Here is a 24,567-nt window from a genome sequence, read left to right as displayed (position 1 = left end):
TTCCTAGATTTAACATTTACATATTTATGTTCTAGACAGAAAGAAGTGTGTTCCCTTTGGTCACAGAAAAGCCTTCCACATGTTCTCCTGTGAAATGAGCACTGCAGCTTATTAATTAACACAAAGAGAACTAAGTAACTGGTCATGTGTGATTAATGTTATTTAATGGGAATTAGCAGAAGCATGTTGCACAAGTTCTCTAAGGCTATTAATATTGAACTGTATTATACACAGTAGCATGATACAGAAGTGTTGGCACATTATTGCTCTTACAGAACCGGCTCCTGGGAGAAATTCATGCTCATGAAGCCTTAGGCAGGGTACAGTGGAGCACAGAAGCCATGCAAGGCGATTCTGCTTCCCCTTTGTGCCTGGAGATCTCCCAAACTGGTCCCCACAGCTCTCCATGGAGAGGATAGGGATTGTGTTTTAGACTCAGCGTAGCCAACACAGCCATGTTCTAAGACGCTGTATAGAGCAAGAGCTGAAGAAATGAACTGTGTCAACTGTTCTTCACAATGGCCCACATTCGCCATCTTGGGCAGTTAGGGCTGATACCATCTCAGTCCCATGCCCTTTTCTATGGGTTTTGCTCTGATCTCAGGATGAGGCCTTTAGGCATTAAGGGCCAAGTCCTGAAATCAATGGGATTACTCATATGAATAAAGGCCTTCTCACAAATAAACAATACAGGATCACACCGGATATTAGCACCTTCAATAAGACACCAGAATAGCATGATGCAAGATCTGACATTCACATGAACAGTTTATTAGATACAATATGAAAATGTCAAAGACTTTAATGCTGGGATATATTCCTAAGCTATCACAATAAAGAGGTTCTCAGTAATTTAAAACATTTTTGACTACTGCAGTGAAGATTACAAAGATGGACAAATGTGCCAAATTCAGATTGGAAACAGAATGCACCATAAAAAATTCACGCTTGTTTTTAATGCCAATTGTATATAGCATGGAATAAGTTAGTTCACTATTTCATTATGTTATAAATATGATGCTATGCTAATGTTTAAGTAAAACACACAGACTGAAATACTGGCCTGACTGAAGTCAATGGGGCTTTCAATCTTTGACTTCAGTGGGGCGAGGACTTCACTCACAGTTCTTACTTGCTAACAGAAGACATCAATTTAAAATATATTAATTAGAGCTGAGTCAAAAATTCAGTGAAAGATTTAAAAAAAAGAGAGAGAAAAAAAATGCAATATAATTTTCACAAGGAGCTTGTCCTTGCCTGCCTTAGTCCACACCAAAATCTCACTGGTCTGGCCTTCAGTAACACAGACCCGAAGAGTTATTTTCAGCTTGAGGCTGCAGTTTATTGATGTCAGTTTAACAAGATTCAACTGCAATTGTAAACCACCTTTACGTTTTTTCTTGTTCATGTATTACTTATTCAGGACTAGTACATTGCTGCTTTGTGCAAGCCAAAAATCTGAATGGTAATGAATGGTATTGTATTAAGTCATTTTGCATGTATAAAAGAATATCAATTTGCATCTTGTATGACAATATGTTCAACCCACACACATACAACCCCGCTCCTCCCCTGGATGAATAATACTGCACTGGAGATCAGCCCTTCAAATTGTAATCAAAGGACAAACTCATTTGAGTAAGAGTTGCAGGATCAGGCCCTTGGAATATTCACTTAATTTCAAATAGATCAATAGTCATAGTCTTAAGTAAGCTCAAACCCCATTAAAAGGATACTAAATTTTACCATTGAACACAACCTGACCTTATTAATTAATTCAAATTCCATGAGATCCTTCTGCCTGCTCATTGAGAAATACGTGCTCAGAAGCTGCCTGGGTGTTTTATATGGAACAGAGTGCAAGCTGAGTTAAATTTATCAGAACAATTCGTATTTGAAGCACTTTTTATGCAAAACACATTTAACAAATAAAACTTTTAGTCTAAACAGGTAGCATGTATAAACATTATGTGACTCAAGACTGTAAATATGTTATATATATTTTAATACATTAAATCATTTCAGCTGCATAAAAATGTATTTTAATAAGTTAACATAGCACCTTGGATCAATACACTGTTTTAAAACAAACCAAGAATATTCAGTTTTCAAATTGTCAGAAAAACTATTATTCCATCTCAAGCCCTCTATACACCAATAATTGAAAAGGAAGTTAGTTTACATGTAATGTTGAGATGTGTAAATATGGGAAGGCTAAGACATAAAATTGCATCTTAAGGATATAAAAAAAGACTTGTTAGTCACATCAGGAAACACATTTCCAACTCTTTTTAATAGTTACAGTATATAATCATAGAAGTTAGAAACGGAAACCACCTTTTAGGTTATCTAGCCCCATCCGCTGTCAAAGCAAGATTGTTTCCTACAATATGTTTTCTAGTATTCCAACAAGTTGGGCTTTACGTTTCCCAAGAAAAGGAGCTGCCAGCACGGGCCTTGGAATATTATTCAGTAACTTAATAAATCTCATGGTCAGGATCTTTTTCCTAGTATTCATTTTATATTTTCCATTTCTTAATTTCCCCTGACTCCTAGTTTCAACTCCTAGTACCATGTTAATAATTCCTTTTCCTTCTCAAATATTTTCCCCGTAACCAAGCTGTACATATTTAATGCTTTTAAGTCAATCTTTCCTACCTCTTACTCATGTCCATTCATTATTTTTGTTGCTGTTTTCTGAACTTTCTACAGTTTGCCTAAAGCTTACTGCTTTTGAGGTACCCAGAACTTAATATGGTATTCCAGATGTGGACTCAGCAAAGTCCCTGAAGAGGGACAATCACATCTCCCTGCTCCACGACATGACACTTCAGCATATGCAACCCAAAATTGCACTGATCTTTTTCACTGCCACATCATATTGCAAATGACATTTAATCTGTGGTCCACTCTCACTTCAGGTCTCTTCCAACTTTATGGCTTTAAATTCCTGCCCAGATTTCTAACCTCTGTAAGATCCATTATATAACTCCTCTCTCCATGCTGGTGTTTATAACATCTTCAGTTTAGCATTATCTGTGATTTTCATTAACATGTTCCTCTTCTAGATTATTAAAGATGTTAAATAGGACCAGATCCAAAACTGTTCCTTGATTACATTATAAAGAAGATGGAACAATTAACAGAAGGAGCAATTAAAAGTGCATAACGGGCTGATTCAAAATACAATTTACATGTCAAGACAGTATTTTAAAGTATTTTTAAACCTTCCATTTTTATCCCATTTGATTAATTGTAAGAAATAAAATACTTTCCCGTAGCTGCAGTTTCCACATGTACTTCCATATTTACTTCTCAACCCCCCCCCCCCCCCCATTTTCCCTAACTCTAGAATACAGAATAAACTGGTAATCAATTCACCAGGACAAAATAAACCTGGGCCACCTCATCAGCTATAGCTGGGCATCAAGTAGTAGCAAACTTAAGTACACTACTCTAAATCTGCACAGAGAATCTAGAGTTCAGCTCTTTTAAAAGCTTATTCTATTATGCTAAGATGTGATCCTGCAAGTAAAAGGTTGCAGCACTCCCAGGCCTTGATCCTGCACCTGAACCTGCTAGCATGGACCACTTCTCCCATGCCAAGTCTCAGGCCTAATGAAGGGTCCAATTTTACTACGCTTACTGATGCTGAACTTGATTCTAGAAGTTTCAAAAGGATAATTGTGAAGGAAGATACTACTTAATGTAAGGGCAGCTGAGTCAGACCCTAAGTAATTATAACCCTAGCTTTAGTCTGGACTGACTACTTTTAATGGCGTGTTCTCATAAGGTTCAAGAGACACTCAACTCTCAGTTCTGAACATTGACAAAGATTAGTGTTTTCAAAATAATAAGAAAGGACACAATTTAAGCCACCTGTCCTATGAAAAAAATAAATTACCTAATTTTGAATGATCTATTTTTCAGAATACTTCCAATAATGTTCATCAACTGTTTTTTTTTCCGTAATGACCACAAGAAGTTCTGTAATAGAATAGCTTGCCAAATTGCTTTCTATCTCCTCCCTCAATTTGTCTATATTTAAAAAAAAAGGGAAGAAAATAGTTTGTCTGAGGAAACAACCAACCAATGAAATAAAAGAATCAAAAGTAAAGCAAAGTCTGAAGACATACTGAATTTACAAAACAATACAATCCATGTTATTTCATGCACAGCCATTTATTCTTGTTCCATGATTTAAAACTTGGACTCAAAAGGATCACATGAAATGTTCTGTTTCCATTTCTTATTATTCTGTAAACAGCACCGTGGTTACAAGAGTTGGGTTAATCGTCCTTTTCTACAATCACTTCTCCATGAAGTACCTTTCTTCTCTGCCACAGCATATGAAAGTAGAGTTGTGGAAACACTTGATCAAAGAATAAACAAACAAATTAGAGGAAAAAAGGGAAAATACATTTCTAACTGTAGACTATTCAGCTGAGGAAAAATTACAGCGATGGAGCAAGTAACACTGGGTTGCTTATTATGGCAAACTATGACTTAAACACTGATGGGACAGTTCACACCACCGAAATCCATGTAGGGATCTGTGCATGGATCTCTCTCCAACCCTTTGGCTGTGGAAGTAGGGTCAATGATTTCTCAGCAACCTCCATGGCCCTGTGGACTTTCCATGTGGTCCAGGATCTGTGCTGAGGAAGGTCTCAATGGGTCAGGACTGGGAGGAGGATACAAACTTATCTCCCTCTTGTCCTACAGAAATTGTTGTAATATCCTACCCACTTCACCACCCTCCATCTCCTATAGGTCTTTCCGTGGTGCTCATCAATGTTGTATCTGATAAATTCATTAATACCTGTGAAGTTATCTTTACAACACCCCTGTCAGGCATGTGGTATTATTACCCCCACTTCACAGATGGGAGCAAAGAGACTCACCACAGAGAGGTTAAGGCCAAAAGTGTCCATTAATTTTGGGTGCTCAATTTGAGATGCCTAGAGCCTGAACATTCTTCTTAGAGCACTTTACAAGTTCAGCTAGTGACTATAACATGGGTGGAATTTGTAAAGTTGTGTATGTAAAAATGCTGAAAATGTCTGAGAACATAAAAATTGGATGGTGCAATGAATCCCAGTGATGACTGAACCTGGAGATATTCTGAACAAAAAGAACTAACAGCTAGGCTTGTAGCTGTTTCCATCATTCCACTGACTCAACACACATTCTAGGCTTCAAAGTGACACAGAGAGTGACAATGTTGAAATCTTATTATATAGATGCACAGCTTTAATTGACTTCAGTTACAGCTGTATGTGCTCAACACCTATGCATATCAGGCCATAGGTGACTCAGGTAGGGCATCCAGAAAATGAGGAACACATAACTAGTTCCATTTAACAGACTTGCCCAGCATCACATAAGAACTCCGTGGCATAGGCAGGGATAGAATCCAACTATCTAGGGCAGCATTCAACTTCTTTAAGCACAAGACTATCCTTTCTCTTCCTGCAACCCCCTGCCTCCTTCACTGCACACCTTCCAACTTCTGCAACAAATGAGGCAGGGTCATAGAGACAACAGTCTCCTTCACCACATATCCTTGATTCATACCCAGAGCACAATCCATCCTGTGCATTGAATAAAACGGGGTTTCTGTGGGGAAAAAGTCATATGTAATTAAAAACTATGGGTACAATTTTCAAAATCATCTACATGATTTAGGACCCTAAGTCCCACTTTCAAAAGGGACATAGGTACTTAGGAGTCTAAGCCCCCTGACTTTCAATGAGATCTAGGAACCTATGTCACTCAGGGATTTTTGAAATTTTTACCTTGTATCATAATACATATGCACCATATGCATACATATGCCTGACTTTGCAATCTTAATGTTATTTTAATCATAGAACTGTAGAGCTAAAGGGAGATCAAGAGGCAGGGCCAGCGCTTCCATTAGGCGACCCTAGGAGGTCGCCTAGGGCACCAGGATTCAGCATTTTGTGCGCTCCCCATGGGGCGCATGGGAGCTTCCGGTTCCGGTTCCGCTCCCGTCGTGCCGTCGAAGAAGGACCTTCTACCGATGTGCCGCGGAAAACAGCGGCAGGCAATTGAGCAGCTCAATTACTGCCGCTATCGCCTGCGGCATTTCAGTGGAGGGTCCTTCTTCAGCGGTGCGATGGGAGCGGAACTGGAAGCTCCCGCGTGCCCCGTGGGGAGCGCACAAAATGCTGCCCCCCGAATTCTGCCTAGGGTGCCAGAAACCCTGGCGCTGCTCCTGTCAAGAGGTCTTCTAGTCCAGCCCCCAGACTGAGGCAGGATGAAGTATACCTAGATCTAGTTTCTTTGTGTGTAATTTCCTAATTTTAAACAAAGTAAACTGAAAAACCAAAAATTCCTTCATGGGGAACCATACTGATCCCTTCATGGGTCATCAGCAGGCTTGAAATCTTAAGGTTCATAGCACAGACCTCAGCCACTTAAGCTAATGCTGCAACAAACAGTAAAAAGGGATGAGACACATAGGAATGTAGCAATTACCAATGTGAATCAGACCCACTGTCTATCTTGTCCAGTGACCAGTACCAGATGCTTCCGAGACAGGTGTAAAAATCATACACTATGTAGATGTGGGATAAACTGTCATTCACATTAGATCTCATCCTGACCTTTAATAGTTAAACACTGACTTAACCCTTGAAACATAAGATTTATTTTTGTTATAATTAATTATAAAATTTATAAAAGTCCACAATTTCTGTTATAATTAATTATAACTCTGGATACAGTTTAATTACACATTGTGTGAAAGAGTATTATCAGTTTTGAATTTCCCACCTTTTGATTTCCCTGAATGTTCCCTTGATCTTCTGTTATGGGACAGGGAGAAGACAAACTTCCAATCTCCCTTCTCTATACCATTTGTTATTTTAGATATTTTTATCATGTCCCCTCTTATCTGTCTCCTTACTAAGGTAAACAATCCAAGTCTTTTAAATCTCTCTTCACATGAGTTTGCCTCTCACCCTGTGATTACGTAGCTTCCTTAATAGCCTCTTGTGTGGAACCTTGTCAAAGGCCTTTTGGAACTCAAAATAAGTTATGTCAACCACTGCTCCTTTATCCATTAGTTTACTGACACATTCAAAGAATTCTAAGAGATTAGTGAGATGTGATTTTATTTTACAGAATGCATTCTGGTTAGAGCCTATCAATCACAATATTCCAGGTGTTTTGTTATTATCATTTCAACCAATTTGCCAAGCACAGTCGTAGGGCTTACTGGTCTAAAATTCTGAGTTTGCCAGTGGGTTTCCAATATATTTGCAGAACAGTAGAGAAACAGTGAGACCCAGGAAGCTCAGGACCCAGTTCAAATTCTGTAAGGCAGTGTGTTCTAGTGGTCACAGATCCTTCTGCCCGTCATCTCCAACATCCTCCTTCTGCCCTATCCCCTTGCATAACCCTCCCCAACCTATCCCCATCTGCCTCTGTCCTCCCTGCATCTATCCTATTCTGCTCCTATCCAAGCCTCCACTCCCAGCCTGCCTTTGTTTCTTCCCCATTCAACTCCCCCCGCCCCCAGCCTGTCCCTATCTCACCTGTTCCTATCCCCCCCGGCTTCTATCCCTCCCGAGTCTGCCCCATGCCCATGCTGCTCCTCATCTCTCTGCATTTGATTGAGACAGCTTCTCGGTTCTGAGAATACAGGAGAGACAGTCTCTCTGCTATCAGTTCATGTGTCCAATTCAATAGCGGCTCCCAGGAGTGAGGAACTGCAGCAAACGTCCTGCTTCCCCGGGTCTGAAGCATGCTCAGTGTTGTTGGAACAAAGTTCTGTAGGAGTGTAGTGCAACATGCTCAGTGCAGATGGAATTTTTAGAGAATTTTGCTGCTAACCTCTAATAAACCTTTACTGAGTATGTGCAAACCATGATTTTCAGAGGCCAAATTTTAGATGGATTTTCATGGGGATTGCAAAATGCACATCCTTGACACCAACCGTAGTCCAAATTTCAAGTCCTTTCTCCAAACAGTGGAGGGGCTAGAGCTTCTCAACAAAATGGTAGTAGGATTCTTTTAACATAAGCAACAAATCTTATTTCTCCCTAATCTTGTTCTCGGAAATGGCTAAACTATTTTCACTGAAGCTTTCCAAATATATTCAACCTGAGTCAGACACCAAGCATGAAAAATTTCTGCCTAAGCAGTTAAAGTGTGGCAAAATTTTAACTAACTAGGTCCTATAAAGTAAAGTATTAGGCATTGTTAACTACAGGCGTCTCTGCGAGCTGTGCCTATAATTCTTAGACTTCATTGCACTGCATAAGAACATAAGAATGGCTATACTTGGTCAGATCAAAGGTCCATCCAGCCCAGTATCCTGTCTGCTAACAGTGGCCAATGCCAGGTACCCCAGAGGGAGTGAACCTAACAGGTAATGATCAAGTGATCTCTCTCCTGCCATCCAGCTCCACCCTCTGACAAACAGAGGCTAGGGACACCATTTCTTACTCATCCTGGCTAATAGCCATTAATGGACTGAGACCCCCTACTGACAACAAAAAATATTACAAGACCCCAGGAAGGGGGATTGAAGCCTGAGCCCACTGGAGCCCTGCCACCCCGGGCAGGGGAGGGAGGGGGGTGTCTAAGCCCAAGCCCAAGGGATTCAGCCCCAGGCGGGGGGCCTATAACCTGAATCCTGCCTCCCAGGGCTGAAGCCAAAGCCCGAGCCTCTCCCCAGAGCTGAAACTTTTGGGCTTTGACCTCAGGCGGCAGGGCTTGGGCTTTGGCCCCAGCAAGTCTAACCACCAGCCCCAGTGACTCCATTAAAATGGGGTCCTGACCCACAGTTTGAGAATGGCTGCATAATGTATTATTGTGTTCTTGGTATTATTAAAGTATAATAATACTTACATGGTATATATGAGGCCATGACAATAATAAGGAAGTAGTAGTAGTCAAAAGAGACATTATACTTGTTGGGAAGTCTCAATGAAAAGATGCCTGTCTTCTTCACATAAGGTAATGCAGCATGAATAGTTAGAAGTTCACCAGCAACTCCAACAGGATACAAGATGATAAAAAAGTTGTATCTGAAGAAAAACAAATCTAAGAATTATTTTTTTTTAAAAGAAATTCCTGTTGTAACATTTCTTCTTTTGACGATTAGTGGCACAGCAATGAACTATAGTAGTTTCCTGCAAGAGAAAACCAAGGGCCAGACCCTCAGCTGGTATAAATGAGCACAGCTTCACTGACTTTAATAGAGTTATGTTGATTTATACGAGATGAGGATCTGGCCTTAAGCCCTTACATTTAGTTTGCAGTAATATCAAAATGTTTTAATGTTTTTCCAATGTTAAAGATAAAGAGTCAAAGGTTGGAAAACTGTTGTACCATCCAATAATCTTGTTTTGGTTGACTTATAGAGCCTGATCCTGGTGTCACTGATTGGCCTGGGAGCAGGCCTGGACCAACAGTAAGTAGGAATACATATCTTCGTCACAGCCCATGCCACTGGTCCAAGTGCATCCCTTCCCCATTGTAATTCTATTGAAGTTAATGGAATCTTAAGATACCTAAAAAGCCTGTTCCTCCCATTGTCATATGGGGAATCTAACCATGTACTACATCTGCCATTTACATGAATGGGAATTACTGATGCAAAAGCATCTGTGCGTGAGACCAGATAACTCAATGAACCCATTTTAGAACAAACAGACCAACTTTCAAATAAATGATAAAGCAAAGGCACTGAAAGAAGCCAACTACTTTGAATACCATATGCTACATACATGGTGGAAAAGTAAGAAACTAAAATCAGCAATGTTTTGAAAAATTCTCATGCAAGGTAAGGCATACAGATGCAATCATTCATCAAGAACTGTCCTTTTGAGTTCAGGCTGGAGAAAGCAATGACAGCTGCCTCACAGGGTCTGAAATAAATTTACAATATGCATTCTATGACCAAACCAGATGAGTTTTAAAATGGCAGCAACTGAATATGAAACTCTCTAGAAATGGATGGGCTTAGAGGGCTCATACATCAAACAGAACAGACTAGGTGAGATGTAATAAGAAACTGATGGCATAACTCCAAATACAACTTGGCCATATGCAGAACAGAAACAAACCAAAAAATGGGGTATTCTGAATTAAAATGTAGGTGTATTTATTCTATTTAATAGGGAAAGACAAAGCTTTTATAATTCAAAATAAAAAGCTACTGATCCCAAAGCATTAAATAGAAGTTTACTATGGTTTGCACGTGTGTATCAATATATATCTATATATTCAAAAAAGGACAACACTCAAAGGAGGGGAAGAGGTGGGGGAGGCAGGGAGAGAAGAGAAGACACAACTCAGATAAGCCAATGGATTTGTGCCCACTTGTGCCAGCTATCAATTTCCCCCAATTCCTGATGTCAATCCTTGGTAAAATATGCGACAGAACTAATTTTCAAATGTTTGTTTTCCTGTATATTTCACACACGTATAAGGCTCTTTTGTCAGAATGGCTATTTTTCCTACTGCCTTATTATATTTTGAATGGAAAAAACCCTCTAACTTGGAAGCATTGGGAGTGTCTGATAGTTTGATATTTTTCAAATATGATTCTAAATTTAAAGCCTAAATATATATTCAATTAAAGACAGGGGATCTTTAACTGTTTATTTTTTTAAGTTTGCCATTTAGTCTTAAACATGCCAAAACCTACCACATACTGTACGAGCAGAAAGACAATGTGTTATAAGAATGGACATAAATATCAGCCATATCAAAGAAGTGCATTAGAAGAATCAGAACTGTGTTGTCTACAAAACAAAAATAAAGCAAAATAGATGAACAAATTAAAATATATTTTTGGACAAATATGACAAATAATAATCTATAATGAATTTAAAAAAAGACTCATCTGCTTCATAAAAAGCAAAGTCTATTCTGTATATATATTTACTTTTCATTCAATAATTACAGAGGATGCAATTGATCCAGTTAATCTTCATGGTAAATACCCAACCTAAACACACCTAAACACAATCAGTAATGTATTTCACATACAGTAACATACTCAAGTATTGTTTACTTCAAGGTTACTTCTAAAAAAAAAAAAAGATGCCCTTGTTGTTTGTGCTAAGCTAGTTAAAATGTTAACGAAGGTTTTGTAAAACCTCTAATTAAATCATAAACTGAATACAGAATAAGGGACAAAGTCTGCAAGGTGATCAGAGCCCAAAGCTCCCAGCAACTTCACAGGACTGAGTGGGCACTCTGGCCCCAGTCCTGCAAAGATTTATATATGTGCTCAACTTTATGCACTTGGAGTAGTCCCATCACAGTCAGCACTCACAGTGTCTATGGGTAAGTCCTTGTAGAATCTGGGCCTACGTTTGTAAACAACTAGATTTCTGGCAACAAAAGGTTTTGTTTTTCGTTATTGCATAGTGTAAGAGGATACATGGTATGATCATTTTTAAAAAAAAGATAATTTAGTACATTTTAAATTGTATTCAAAATGCAACTTAAATTTCTAAAAGTTAAAAGGTAATCCTGCAAGCATAAAACAAAGGGATGACTAGTACATGAAAATAATTATCAAACACAGAAATTAAAAAACAAATCACATCCAATTATCTGAGCTAAAATAAAAATCCTTTACATTTTAAACCAAATGGCAATATTCCTAAATAAACAAAGCAACCAACCGCATTCTTCTGACACAAAGCCAAAGCTCACACATCTGTTCTCCTGTGTATTAGCTCAGCATGCATGAAATTAGCATGCACAGAACTGTGAGAAACTAAACTGCAAGACATCTCCACCTGGCCCATTTAATGAAGTATGGCAAATGGTTGAGCAGGTTGAATGTGTAGAAGGAATATCGTGTAATCTCTGTCACAGTCCAAACGACCAGAAAAAGAATAACGCTCTCCTCATTCTGGATCTGTGAAAGTATAAAGAACCAACATTTTCTTCACCCTTAAACTTATTTTCTATGCAAGCGGCAATAGGCTTCCACTTAAGACATTTGGAAAAGAACTAAGGATTTGAGAAGAAGGAAAACTTGGGTATCAATAATCAGCAGCTGTAGTCACCATCATGTTAACTTTTCTATTACAGATATTCACCAACATACTGAAATTTTGCTAACTGCAGTACAAAGTGACTGTAACCATTGTAAATACATCAAAACACGAACTATTTAGTTGATTTAATTCCTTCTTTTGTTTACCCTGCATCTGCCCTTTTAATTTGCTCTCTTTCTTCTGATTATTGGTCTATTTGTTTGTGTTTATTCTCTCTCGCTTTCTTTTTCTCAAAATACTATGTATAATGTTTCCAGGGCTGCCCAGAGGGGGGGACAAGAGGGGCAATTTGCCCCAGGTCCTGCAGGGGCCCCCATGAGAGTTTTTTCGGGGCCCCTGGAGCTGGGTCCTTCACTCACTCCAGGGTCCCCGGAAAACTCTCGCGGGGTCCCTGAGCTGCTCAGGACAGGGGGCTGGAAGAGATATGCCCTGTTCCACCCCCTTCCCCATGGCTCCATCCCTACCTCTCTCTGTCCCCTCTAGGGAACTGTCTGCACGCTGCTGCTCTTCATCCCTCCCCCTCGCTAGGGCCATCAGCTGATTGGCGCAGGGAAGGAGAGGGGGCGGGGCAGGAAAGCACCACTCTGGGGGAAGCAGCGGTGGAGAAGGAAGCTTGGTTGCCACAGAACCAAGCTTCTGCCTCCTGCCCCCGCAGGGGAGAGCGGTGGGGCTGAGTGTGGCTGGGGGCCAGAACTGCGGCAGGCGGCTGCATGCCGCTCAAAATCGGCTCGCGTGCCATGTTTGGCACGCTTGCCGCAGGTTGCCGACCCCTGATGTAGAGAATTCCATGTGGTTGCCTCGCAAATCTCCTGGACAAGTAGTGAGTTCTGAGGCTGGCTATCATCACTAACAGGCCTCTAACTACATATCCCCTCACATGACCCTGAATGTTCAGGCATGCAAAGAAATAACAATGAGACATTCATTCATTCAGACGTTTAGATATGGGGATTTTTTAATGTAGTTTGACCTACTGTACTGAAATCAAGTGAAACAAAGAGCTGGGTGGACAAGGTTTAGTCCGTTCCACATAAAAGTAGAATGACGAGAATCAGTGATATATGCCCTAGCCTCAATCTCCTCGTTCAATGTAACCAACAAATGGTTCACTTCTTGATAGGGTGACCAGACAGCAAATGTGAAAGATTGGGACAGGGGGTGAGGGGGTAATAGGAGCCTATATAAGAAAAAGACCCCAAAATCGGGACTTTCCCTATAAAATCAGGACATCTGTTCACCCTACTTCTTAAACATTTTTTCATTTCTTCTAAAAGCAAAACAGCACGCACTTAGCTTTAAAAAAAATTTAAGATAAACCTACTTGGTATTACAAATAAAAAGGGAGGTAAAGGAAACAAAGTGTATAAGAGAGCTCTCTTCTATGAACAGATAAAAAGGGAATTGACAATGGAAGCAGTTCCTGGCTGGCTTTTATATCTCATCAGCAGTTAGGCATGTGCCACCTGCTGGTGAGAAAGTTTAAAGGCTCAGCATCTTGAGTTAAAAAAAGTTCGACCCAAGTCACGCACATAGGAGCACAGACCCAAAAGTTGGGATCCACTATTCAATATTTATCTTTAGAGAATAGGAATTTCAAGCCCTGCAAAGTAAATAAAATTCAGACAAACTAAAAGTCCTAGTCCATTCATTACGAGAATCATAGATTCCTTGGACCATTTTTCCTCAGGCTAACAAAACAACAGAATCTACATTAAAACCTATAACCAACCACATAAATAACACTTTCAGGGGGAAGTTGAGTAATTTTCATATGCTGGGAGGTTTGTTTTTTTTAATGACAGTCTATTACAGTGGCATGCTGTGAACATATAATATTAACATAATATTAATTTAAAAAATTTGGAGAAAGGATTTAATACAAACTACAAAGAAAACACCAGTGTAAAATGTCACAACAGTGTTTATCCAGATGCATTCAGTTTAAGAATGATTTCCATATGTACATTCAACACATGCTAATTGAAGTTCTTTTTCCAAGTGGAATGGTTGACAGTATGGTACATTTGTTGATGAACAGAAGCTCTAGCCTTTGATCTTGCTTAACAGACAGATCAAACCTGGCAGCAACCCAATATGTCTCTGTTGTCCCTCTCCAATGGCATTTACCAGCATCCTGTGTGTAAGCAACTGTAAACTATAGCAGGGGTGGGCAAACTACGGCCCGGGGGCCGAATCCAGCCCTTCAGACGTTTTAATCTTGCCCTTGAGTTCCTGCCAGACAGCGGGGTTCGGGGCTGGCCCTGCTCCGGTGCTCCAGCCGGGGAGCGGGATTGGGGGCTTGCCCTACTCCGCGCGTGCCATGGCTCCGTGCGGCTCCCAGAAGCAACGGCATGTCCCCCCCTCCGGTTCCTACATGTAGGGGCAGCCAGGGGACTCCGCATGCTGCCCCTGCAGCTCCCATTGGCCGGGAACCACGTAGGAGACGGAGGTGGGACATGCCGCTGCTTCTGGGAGCTGCTTGAGATAAGCGCTGCCAGGATCCTGTACCCTTGACCCCCGGCCCCAGCCTTGATCCCCCTCCTGCCCTCCGAACCCCTCATCCCCAGCTGGAGCCCTCACACACACACCCCTGCACCCCAACCCCTACCCCAGTCCGGATGCCCCTTCCCGCACCCCGAACTCCTCATTTCTGGCCCCACTCCAGAGCCCTCAACCCCTCCCCTACCCCAACACTCAGTTTCGTGAGCATTCATGGCCCCCCATACAATTTCCATACCCAGATGTGGCCCTCGGGCCAAAAGGTTTGCCCACCCCTGAACGACAGGCTTGATCCTGTAGGTTCTCTACCTGCAGAACTCTGATTGAAGTTTGTGAGAGCCCCCTATATGGAGCATTTGCCAGATCTTATTACTTGTTAAATAACATTTCCTGCTAAAATGAGCTTTGTATTAATAATGAGCCCTTCCTGTAAAGAGTAAAACAGAATTTGCTTATGAACCCACCTGTTTTATACTGTGTGTTATAAACCACACCATGAAGATTCTTGAACTCACTTGGACCCCAGTCACAAGCACAGAGGTGCGAACTATTCCTTAAAAAGAGAAATACGTTATCTATGTCCCATAATTCATGTTTGTAATCAGTTAAGTGAGACATTAAAAGCAAAAGACTCACCAACTGCACAGTGGACTACCTGTCAATAAAAATAAGTATAAATTAAAAGTCACTCATTTAAAATCATTTTACTGTTTGCAGCATAAACAAAGACATTGCTGCTGTTAACATAAATCTAAGCTTACCCTTGGTCCTTTACACCTTATTCAGACTACACTTTCATCGACTTTAACGGCAGCAAAAATAAAGATCTTACGGCCAAATTCTGTGAGGTGCCAAGTACCCTGAATTCTTGTGCTTTACTCCTCACAGGATCAGGCCCTTGATTTGTAATACCACTGAAACAAGACTGACTTGCTTACCAAAGGAACTTTTACATAAGACTGATTTTCATATACATACACACACCTTGCTCTTCAGCTTCAAAACCAAACCTCAGTTTCACATGCAACATCTTATCCAGATCAGAATTCTTCTGGAAAATTTAAAGCAAGATACATAAGGTGTTTCAGATACATAAGGATTTTAAAATTTTCTTTGTTGTTCATTTCAGAAGACATTTTATTAATTCTTTTGCTAATTAAATCTATGACTAGTGTTGATGGGTTCAGATAGAATTACTTAGAAATGTAAAGGTATTATTATAATATAAAAACCAAAACACAGATGACCATATATGTTAAATGAGGCACATGTAGTATATACATACATCTACTTGATGAATGTATTATAAATCCATATCAGTCTGATGCATGCTTTGCCAAGTGCACTCAGCCTCCAGAGTGCTTTGCAAAATTTGCATAACCCCTTTATGGAAAGTCATGGTTCAATGAAAGATTGGTAGAAAAGCGTATGGGGCATGTGAGTCCAGTCTGGAAGGAGCAAAAGATAGAAAGCCATATGGGGGATAATGAGTCCCGTATGGGGAATGAGAGAGAAGCAATCACCCGTGGAGGAGGGCAGGGTGTCTGCAAAGGAATAGGGTCCATAAGGAATGGAGCCCTGTGTGGCTTGCAAGATCTGTCACTGAGCAATTCTTAAGCATTTTTGAAATGTAAAAAAATACTAAGCAAATAATTTAGTAGCCTAGAGTTAATGTTACAATATGTATCCATTCCCTTCAACCAACCTCCCGCTTCCCCCCAAAAACCACCTTAAAAATAAATGAAGTTAGAAACATTGGAAATTCTGAGATATTCTTTCATCCTTAACGCTATTTTAATGAAGGGGGGGGGGGGTTCCTGAAGGTAAATATTTTCTCAAGCAATGTGTAGCATTTAAAAATTTACCTCAAGCACAGCAAATGTCTGGAAAAATTTAAGTGTCTTTTGAATAGTTTTGTATAAGCCTTTGTATGTTCCTTTCTGCATGTAAAACCGTGCCATGGCAATAGCCAATACCAGCCACCTAGAAAAGAAAGAGAATGGATAATTTTCAAATGAGAATTCTAAGAACACCAAGGTATCTAAATTATTCATTACATTACTTTCATCTCAAATATTTGAAGAAGAACTTTGATTTTCTACTGGTGTTGTTTAAAAAGAGATTGAAAATATAATTTAAAATATAGCAAAATCAATTAACTATTTAGCTCCTGTACCCTACTTTGTGGAAAAGTATAGAGAGAATGCCTTGCTTCTCTTTGCAAAGAGCCCTCTGTGTTACACAGATAAGGTGTTCTCTTTTCCATAGTATGGACCATATCTCTATTATTCAAAGAGTATTCATTCACATATTTTAGCTGTTTTTAACATGACTTAGCATGTTAAAAAAAAAAAAGGCGCCAACTTCAGGTGCCAGCCACTTTCCGTATACCAGCAGTTGTCCCCAACTGGAAAACCTCTGAACAAATCAGTGTAATGGTTCTAGTCTAGACTATGCGGCTTTTTCCAATATAATTTCAAATCCCCAATTGCTTATCATAATTCCATAGTGTTAGGAAACTGAAAAATTTACATGAAATTTAAAAAAATTATTTGAATATATGTATTTTGTTTTCTTAAAACATTGAAAAGAAAGCACTATGGCCAACATTTCCAAACTTGGTCTCAATCCTGCAAGGAGCTCTGTGCAAGGGGATCCCTGAGAGTGGGGTTCTACCCACACAAAGCTCTTTGAAGGACTGGTGCATAAGGACTTAAAGGCAAGACTGGCAAAAGCAACTAGTGATTCTGAGTGCCTCAGTTTGTGGGTGTCCATCTTGAGACACCAATAAAGGGGTCCAATTTTCAGAAAGTGTTGTATACCCATCCTCTGAAAATCAGGCCAATTTAAAGTGTCTGAAGTTGGGCACTAAAAAACCAGGCATCCAGAATCACTAGTCACTTTTAAAAATTTTGGCCAAAGTGGTTAGTTCTGGAACTGACATCTTGGTAATCATGTACTGATATTAAGAGTAGATGGGGTTTTTTTAAATATACATTCTGCTGTTGTTCAAATAAAGAAAGCAATAATAATTGTTAGTCAAATTAAAGCTTTCTTTATTGAGATAAAACAAATCTGAGCTAAAATAAATTTTAAATAACCTAAGGCAGGGGTCGGCAACCTTTGGCATGTGGCCCTCCAGGGTAATTCGCTGGTGGGCTGCGAGACGTTTTGTTTACGTTGACTGAGCTTGATCTCGACATACCAGATTTGATTTAGAGAAGCTGAAAACCTCATAGGTGGAAACCTAAGCACTGGGCTTATGAACAGTTGTACTGGATATAGTATCTCAGTTAAGAAGTACCAATTCTGTTGCACGGAAGGCGTCTGGGGACAAGTGTCTATAAAACAATACTAGCGAGAAATAGTTTGCTTTTATTTAGTGTTGCTCTTTCTTTGAGTGTTATCGAAGTTGTCTACATGTATTGTGCATGGATAATCCAGTCAAAAATAGCAGCCAGTGTGTGCCTGGCTGTAGTTTGTATGTTAAAGATCATAAAAGATCATAAAGATCATAAGCCATACTGGATCAGATAAAAGGTCCATCTAGCCCAGTGTCCTGTCTCCCGACAGTAGCCAATGCCAGCGAGGAGACATAATGGCCAAACCATTGGGATTATTCCCTATTCTTCAAACATAAGTGATTTTCATTTCTAGCTGGAGAACTAGACACTGACTTGTGTTAAAGTAATGTCTGAAAGATTCCTATCTAATAGCATGTTCCCCTTAGCACTGAAGCAGCATGACCTATAATCAAAAAACTGTCCGCAGGCATGCCCCCCGCAGCTCCCATTGGTCGCGGTTTGCCATTCCTGGCCAATGGGAGCTGCAGGAAGCCTGCCGGGAATAGGGGCTGCATTCCCTAAATATTGCTTACATGAAGTTGTGTGGCCACTTAGCAGGGGACTCAGTAGCCCTTTTAGGAGCCTCAGGGACCTGCCTACAGGCTCCTGTAAAGAAAAGCCAAGTCAGACACATCTGGAAGGAATTAAATCTCTAGGTGGCTAGCTGGTAGCTAATTAGCTAATGAGCTTGATAAAGCATTACCAGGGATCAGCTGAGGTGGATCCTTGAGACAGGAAGCTTTTGAGGGCAGAAGAATTCACCAGAGCAGGGGACCTGGAAGGTGTGCTCATAGGGGTAGGGAATTCTAAAGAGTGGCAGAAGGGCCAGCCTGCCAGGAACTGTGTGCTTCCCTAGAGGAGGGCTACTGCTGACAAATCTCTGCACACCCTCCTCTGGCTCTAGGAAAGAATTCTTCCCAGCAATTGTCAAGAGGCTTGACTCTGGAGAAGGGACCTGAACTGAGAGAATCCTGTTGGAGGAGAGTGGTGGACTCAGGTGGGAATTGATAAACTGAGACTGACTCTGCTTCCCAGATAAGATGCTGGGGTGAGGGCTTGCTGGTATTTTTATTGGGTCTTTAATAAACTAGAACCTTCAGAAAGCCATGTAAAGCCTCGGTGACCTTATTAATGACATTAGGGGAAAGTGAGTCTGAGAGCACCTACAGCTCCACTCTTGGCCAGAAGGGGACACTACTGGATAGGTACACCCTGTGACAATAGCTTCTCCCACCTCCAAGTCTCTCTTTCAATATGTGGGGGCTTGTCTACACTACCCGCTGGATAGGTGGGCAGCAATCGATCCAGTGGGGGTCGATTTATCATGTCTAGTGTAGACACAATAAATCGACCGCTGAGCACTCTCCCGTTGACTCCGGTACTCCACCAGAATGAGAGGCACAAGCGGAGTCGACGGGAGAGTACCAGCTGTCGATTTACTGCAGTGAAGACACCACGGTAAGTAGATCTAAGTACAGCGACTTCAGCTACGCTATTCATGTAGCTGAAGTTGCGTATCTTAGATCAACCCCACACAGTAGTGTAGACAAGCCCTGGAACTCACATTGAACTAGGCTCCACCATACACTGCAAATGTGGATTCTCTCATCATGCCTATTCTACATCTATTCCCCAGTATGTTGTGTAACTACCAAGGTTCCATAATGCTGGGGCACAGGGTGAATTCCACTTCCTGTCCTAAGAATGAAACATAAGTGCCAGTTAAACAACACCCACAGATATTATTTAGGTTTTTTATGCCTAATGTAAAATCTGAGTAAATGTTTGTAGAGTATAAAATTAGAGGTAGTCTCCAGCCACTGCTGAAATCAGTGGATTATTTTAACTTCATCAATACATGTTGCCTTCACAATAAGGCTGTCCTGGGTTCCAAACGTTTTGTGTTTTATAGTAAAGTATGTGTCAGAAGAGAATTATAATGGATTTTTATATGGTTGGCAATATGGCAAGTGACAGCAGTATCTTTACGTAAGAGGTACCCTGAGAAGCCATATTATCTGACCAAAAAGGCAATAAATATAAACCAAAAAGGTTCCCTGAATCTCATTTTGCAACAAAAAGGGAACATGAAATGTCTTATCTAACTTAATAAAACAAAACAAAACAAAAAGTTGGTAGGTCTCTTGCTTAGACAAGTTATTCTTTAAACAAGCACTTCCACAGACCATTTTATTTGGTCTTCAGCTTGCAACCTGTTTTTTTTTTTTTTTGGTCCCATATGGGCCTTTGTATTGCATACAGAAAAATGGCAACTTTCACTCAACATCAGACAAGCATTCAGTATGAAACAGAAACTATCCTACAAGATAAATTCCCCTGAGGGAGGCTTTCGGAGGCCTAAAGGACAGTTACGGGCCTAATTCCATTGACTTTCAATGGAACTTGGGCACCTACCTGCCATTTTTGCTTTTGAACATCTGCACCTATGCATTTACCAGTACAAATGACAAAATGTAATCCCATATTAGAAAGAGGAGTTAGCACAATTATTGTTAATAAAATTCTAGGAATACCCTGGTTTAACAAGCACTGTCTTGCAGAGTGAATAAACTTGCCAGTACTAGTATTACCCTTCAGTGTTCCCTTAAGAGTATCTACTGTACTTTATCGGTTTGAAAAGATGATGAAATGTTTGTCTTTCTTCTTTTTCCTATCAAGAAACAAAGGGCCCACTTTTACAAGTGCTGGTGGCTCTCAACTACCAGGGGCTTTGATGGGAGATGTGGGGCTTCAGCACTCGCAGGGATCACAACTAAAATGAATGTTTCCACCTTAAAAGTCTGTGGCAGGAGCCCAGTGCTCCTGAACAATGAACAACAACAAAGCAAGGGGTGGACTGTTATGTTTCCTCATTGTATTCCCTAGCAATTCCAAACTAGCAAAGATTATAAACAACGAATAAAAACACTAATTAAAGCCGACACAAATATAACTTCATAAAGCCCCATGCCTGACTTCAACAATTCCCTCTGTAAAATGTTTCAATGTTGAATTACCCTAAGTATTAAAATTTGTGAGAGTCTGACAATTTTTCAGCCTTTCAACAGAAAATTAAATCAGTTTACTTTAAGTATATTATGAAAACTACTAACATGACAAATCTTTAAAAGGAATGAAAATACATACATCAATCACTTAAATATAAGCCAGAATTCCCTTAACATAAAAACTCAGTACAATCATTCAATACCAATACCACATTTTCTCAAAAGAATCCATTGTAACACTGGGCATCAGTTTAAATGCACTCCTGGGCTTAACAACAGTTCCACCCCAATGCATTCAAATTGGAATAGCCCTACCTGTAGCTGAATTGAGGACAAAAACTGAAATGACATATGGAGCCAAATTCAACTTTGGCAAGTGGGTACAAATCCACTGAGTTTTGTCTGCTTATGTCAGGGTTGAATTTGATCTGTAACCTCTGTTTTCAATACTGAGAGACTGTTATTTGTAGAGCAGCAAGTTGGGAGACCAAGATGGAGCTGGAAGAAGGAAACTAATGTCTTAAAATACTGTTTCAATATCAGTTAAATATTTATCAATGATACTGCTTAGACTGAAGCCAAGATGGTTTTTCAGTGTAATAGTTGTCATTTCTTGCACGTTACTCTTAACATGGCAGATGTAACAAATTAATATACGTTGCCTGTCTCCTAAGTGCTCTCCAAAGCAAGAATTTGAACCAAAGCTATTTAGAAACTTTGGGCAGGCTGTACCACATTGTCCCCTCCCTTGGCGTGGGAGGAAAATGAGGAATCCTGCTATAACAATGCGCTTACAGCCACTTCACAACCCCTCCGGAAGCCTTCAGAAGCAGCTTGAGACCCCAAGTCTGCCAAGGCTCTTTGGACCGTGCAGCAGGGCTTCCCAGAGGATTCAGGGGGCCTGGGGCAAAGCAATTTTGGGGGCCCCTTCCATAAAAAAGGTAGCAATACTATAGAATACTATATTCTCGTGGGGGCAAATTGCCCCACTTTCCCCCCCTCCCCAGGCAGCCCTGCCCTACAGTGCCCCAGCTGGCAGTCAGCCTGCTGCGGTGTGCCCACCCCGCCAAGCCCTGCTCAGAGCGGGGAGCCGGCTGCAGCCAGCAGCTCCAGCGCAGGGAGCCCAGGCAGGAGGCGGCAGGGGGCGGGGACCAAGTCCCCTCCACGAGGTCCCTCCAGTCTCTGCGCGGAGCCGGCTCAGCGTGCAGGGGCGGCCGCAGTGACTTACGCCAAGGGGAGCCCCCTGCCCCGGCAGCCCCGCCCGGCATTCCTGGCTCAGGCTATACTTAACCTCCCCTCCGGGCTGCGAGATGACGCGCTCGCGGCTGCACCGCTGCACCGTATTAGGAAATGCCAGGCGGGCGAGGGCTAGCCCCGCAGGCAGCCCCCTCTGCCAGACCAGACCCCCCCTCCCCGAGTCTTTCCGCCCCTAGCCCCCGGTCGCCAGGCCGCCACCTGTCCGCAGCCCGCTCCCGCTCGCCCCGCCGTGCCTGCCCGCTGTATGACACTGCACCCGCATTGCTCCCCGGCACGCACCCGGCGGTCATGGCGATGTTGTAGCCGATGAGCCAAGCTGTGGCCAACGCGCCCAGGCGCCTCTTCCTGCCCTTCTCCTTCTCCTCCAGCGAGCCGCTGCCGGCCCCGTCCTCCTCGCTGGACGCCATGGTTTGCCTGAGGCCGGGGGGGAGACGCGCGGCGGAGGAGGGGCGCGGGCGGGGGCAGGGCTGAAGCCGCGCTGACAGCTGGAGCTGACTCTCTCTCACCCCATCTGTCTTCACGGCGGGCTCCTGCCGGCCCCGGCCAGCGGCTCACATGGTGTCGCCGGCTCCTCCAGGGGCTCCTCCGGTCACACGTGGTCCCCCCGCGCCTCTCCCAGCCCATCTCGCCGGACTGCGTGGAGAGAGGCTGCCGGCCCCCCTCACCCTAAGGCGATTGCTGCGCCGCGCGGTTCCTAGGCTGGTTTCCCCGACTTGAGATCAGACATTTTTACACACACACTCTAAGTTGCCACCACAAAATACACTCCCAAAATACACATTTTCCCTGTGGGTGCTCCTGCCCTGGAGTGTATGCAAGTAGGGGGTATGTCTACACTATACACTAAGGCTGGGCTCTCAGACTGGTGTTCGTGTTTCCCACCCTGTGCGTGAGCATCCAGCTGCATTGTAAACCTGGTTTTACAATTGCTGGATCTGGGGCTCACAGCTGTCCTAACATGACCACACTGTGCTATGCCGACTTTATGACTCAGCTCAGCGACTTGAACTGCATCCCCATTGCTAAATAACAGGGCTTGGATCCAAGTCTCAGCAGGACTTGGGACCTGAACCACTGCCGGCAGGGTCCTAGGAACTGGGGTCCTGAGTGCTTGCTGACCTGAGTCAGACTGATTTATGTGTGGATGGAATGGGGGCTTTGGCAGGGCCGCCCAGAGGGGGAGGCAAGTGGGGCAATTTGCCCCAGGCCCCACAGGGGCCCCCATGAGAGTTTTTCAGGGCCCCTGGAGTGGAGTCCAGGCAGTAGTAAGAGCTGCCTGGGGAGTCCTGGACTGTCCACCTGCCCTGGGTGGGATGCCCTAGGAGGTGGGAATACAGGCCAGGAGATGCTCTCAGGCACCCCAGCCCCCCACCCAGGGTAAGTGGAGGGTCCGTGACTCCCCACAGTGGCCCAGGTTCCCTGGATGGCTCTGACTGTGGCCCATCTCTGGCTTCCAGCCTGGCCAGGGGCTGGGACCTTGGGGGAAGAGGAGGGGCAGAGGGTGGGGCCACAGAGAGGGGTGGGGCTCCTGCATGTGTCCCGCTTTTGCCTTTTGAAAAGGTGGTCACCCTAGGCAGTGGACTTAGACTCTCTGTTGGGAGGCCTTTGGGCGTTGCTTCACACAGGGCCCTGTGCTGGTACTGAGTTGGGTACTGAGTGCATGGATCACTCTACCCAACCTCTTTAAGGGCTGAGGCCCCAATGCAAGTGGAGGCCAGAAGGTTCCCAGCCTAAGGTCAGGAACCAGGCATTTCTGCCAGGGAAGCATGAGGACCAGAAGCAGAGTGGATAAAAATCAATGATTTTAAAAAATTGGATTTTTTTTATTTAAATTGGATATTTTTGATAAAATGCTTTGAGGAAAAAGCCATCTAAAGATAGATACATTATAGCTCAAAGATCTCTCATCCTAGAATAGGGATTATACATTCTAATTTTATAGTATGAGACAATATATTCATGTAATGTTTAAGAAAAATTTTGTAAATGAGTTCAAATAGTTCATGGATTAGGGACCCAATCTTATGGTGTTCCAGGGGCTTCTGAACAGATTATTTAGGTTACTCTTTCAATCTACCCAATGGGACTCAGTGCTCAATCTAGAAGATACCATCAGAGATGCTTAGTTTTGCAGTTCTCAAACTGTGGATTTGTCTCCAGAGATAACACGCTTGTTAACAGCAAAAATGTTTTTAAATAAATAAAAAAATAATAGAGGTGAGAAATAACAACAGACCTCAACCCTATTGTCCCTCTGCAAATTTGTGTAAATAGAGTCAATCCCTTACCTCTCTCTAAAAGTGAAAAGTTTCAAAAAGTTCAATGACTAGAAAATTGTTGGGGGCATACTTAGATCTGGACAAGGAGAAGTCAGGAGATAATTGTGAGACATGAGGGACAGGC

The 24,567-nt window shown here is 42.2% G+C and overlaps 1 protein-coding gene across 2 annotated transcripts; it reads right to left on the bottom strand.

The window, feature by feature from the left end:
- Positions 1–783: 783 nt before the first annotated feature.
- On the bottom strand, positions 784–22,713 carry HACD1 (3-hydroxyacyl-CoA dehydratase 1). 2 transcript variants are annotated; one of them, XM_039524658.1, is made up of 7 exons: positions 22,444–22,713; positions 16,421–16,538; positions 15,192–15,210; positions 15,020–15,108; positions 11,793–11,914; positions 8,884–9,062; positions 784–4,372 (listed from the first exon to the last, which is right to left on the bottom strand). In XM_039524658.1, exons 1-7 carry the CDS (start codon positions 22,569–22,571, stop codon positions 4,290–4,292), a joined length of 738 nt encoding a protein of 245 aa, XP_039380592.1. In that variant the 5' UTR covers positions 22,572–22,713; the 3' UTR covers positions 784–4,289. The 2 variants fall into 2 exon arrangements, with proteins under 2 accessions (XP_039380592.1, XP_039380593.1); XM_039524659.1 differs by having other exon boundaries at positions 15,020–15,102.
- Between the last annotated feature and the right edge of the window lie 1,854 nt (positions 22,714–24,567).

The sequence above is a fragment of the Mauremys reevesii genome, linkage group 2, assembly GCF_016161935.1.
Source record: "Mauremys reevesii isolate NIE-2019 linkage group 2, ASM1616193v1, whole genome shotgun sequence".
In the NCBI taxonomy this organism is placed as follows: Eukaryota; Metazoa; Chordata; order Testudines; family Geoemydidae; genus Mauremys; species Mauremys reevesii.
Note: the sequence above shows the minus strand (reverse complement) of the source record. Positions and strands in the feature narration are given on the sequence as shown.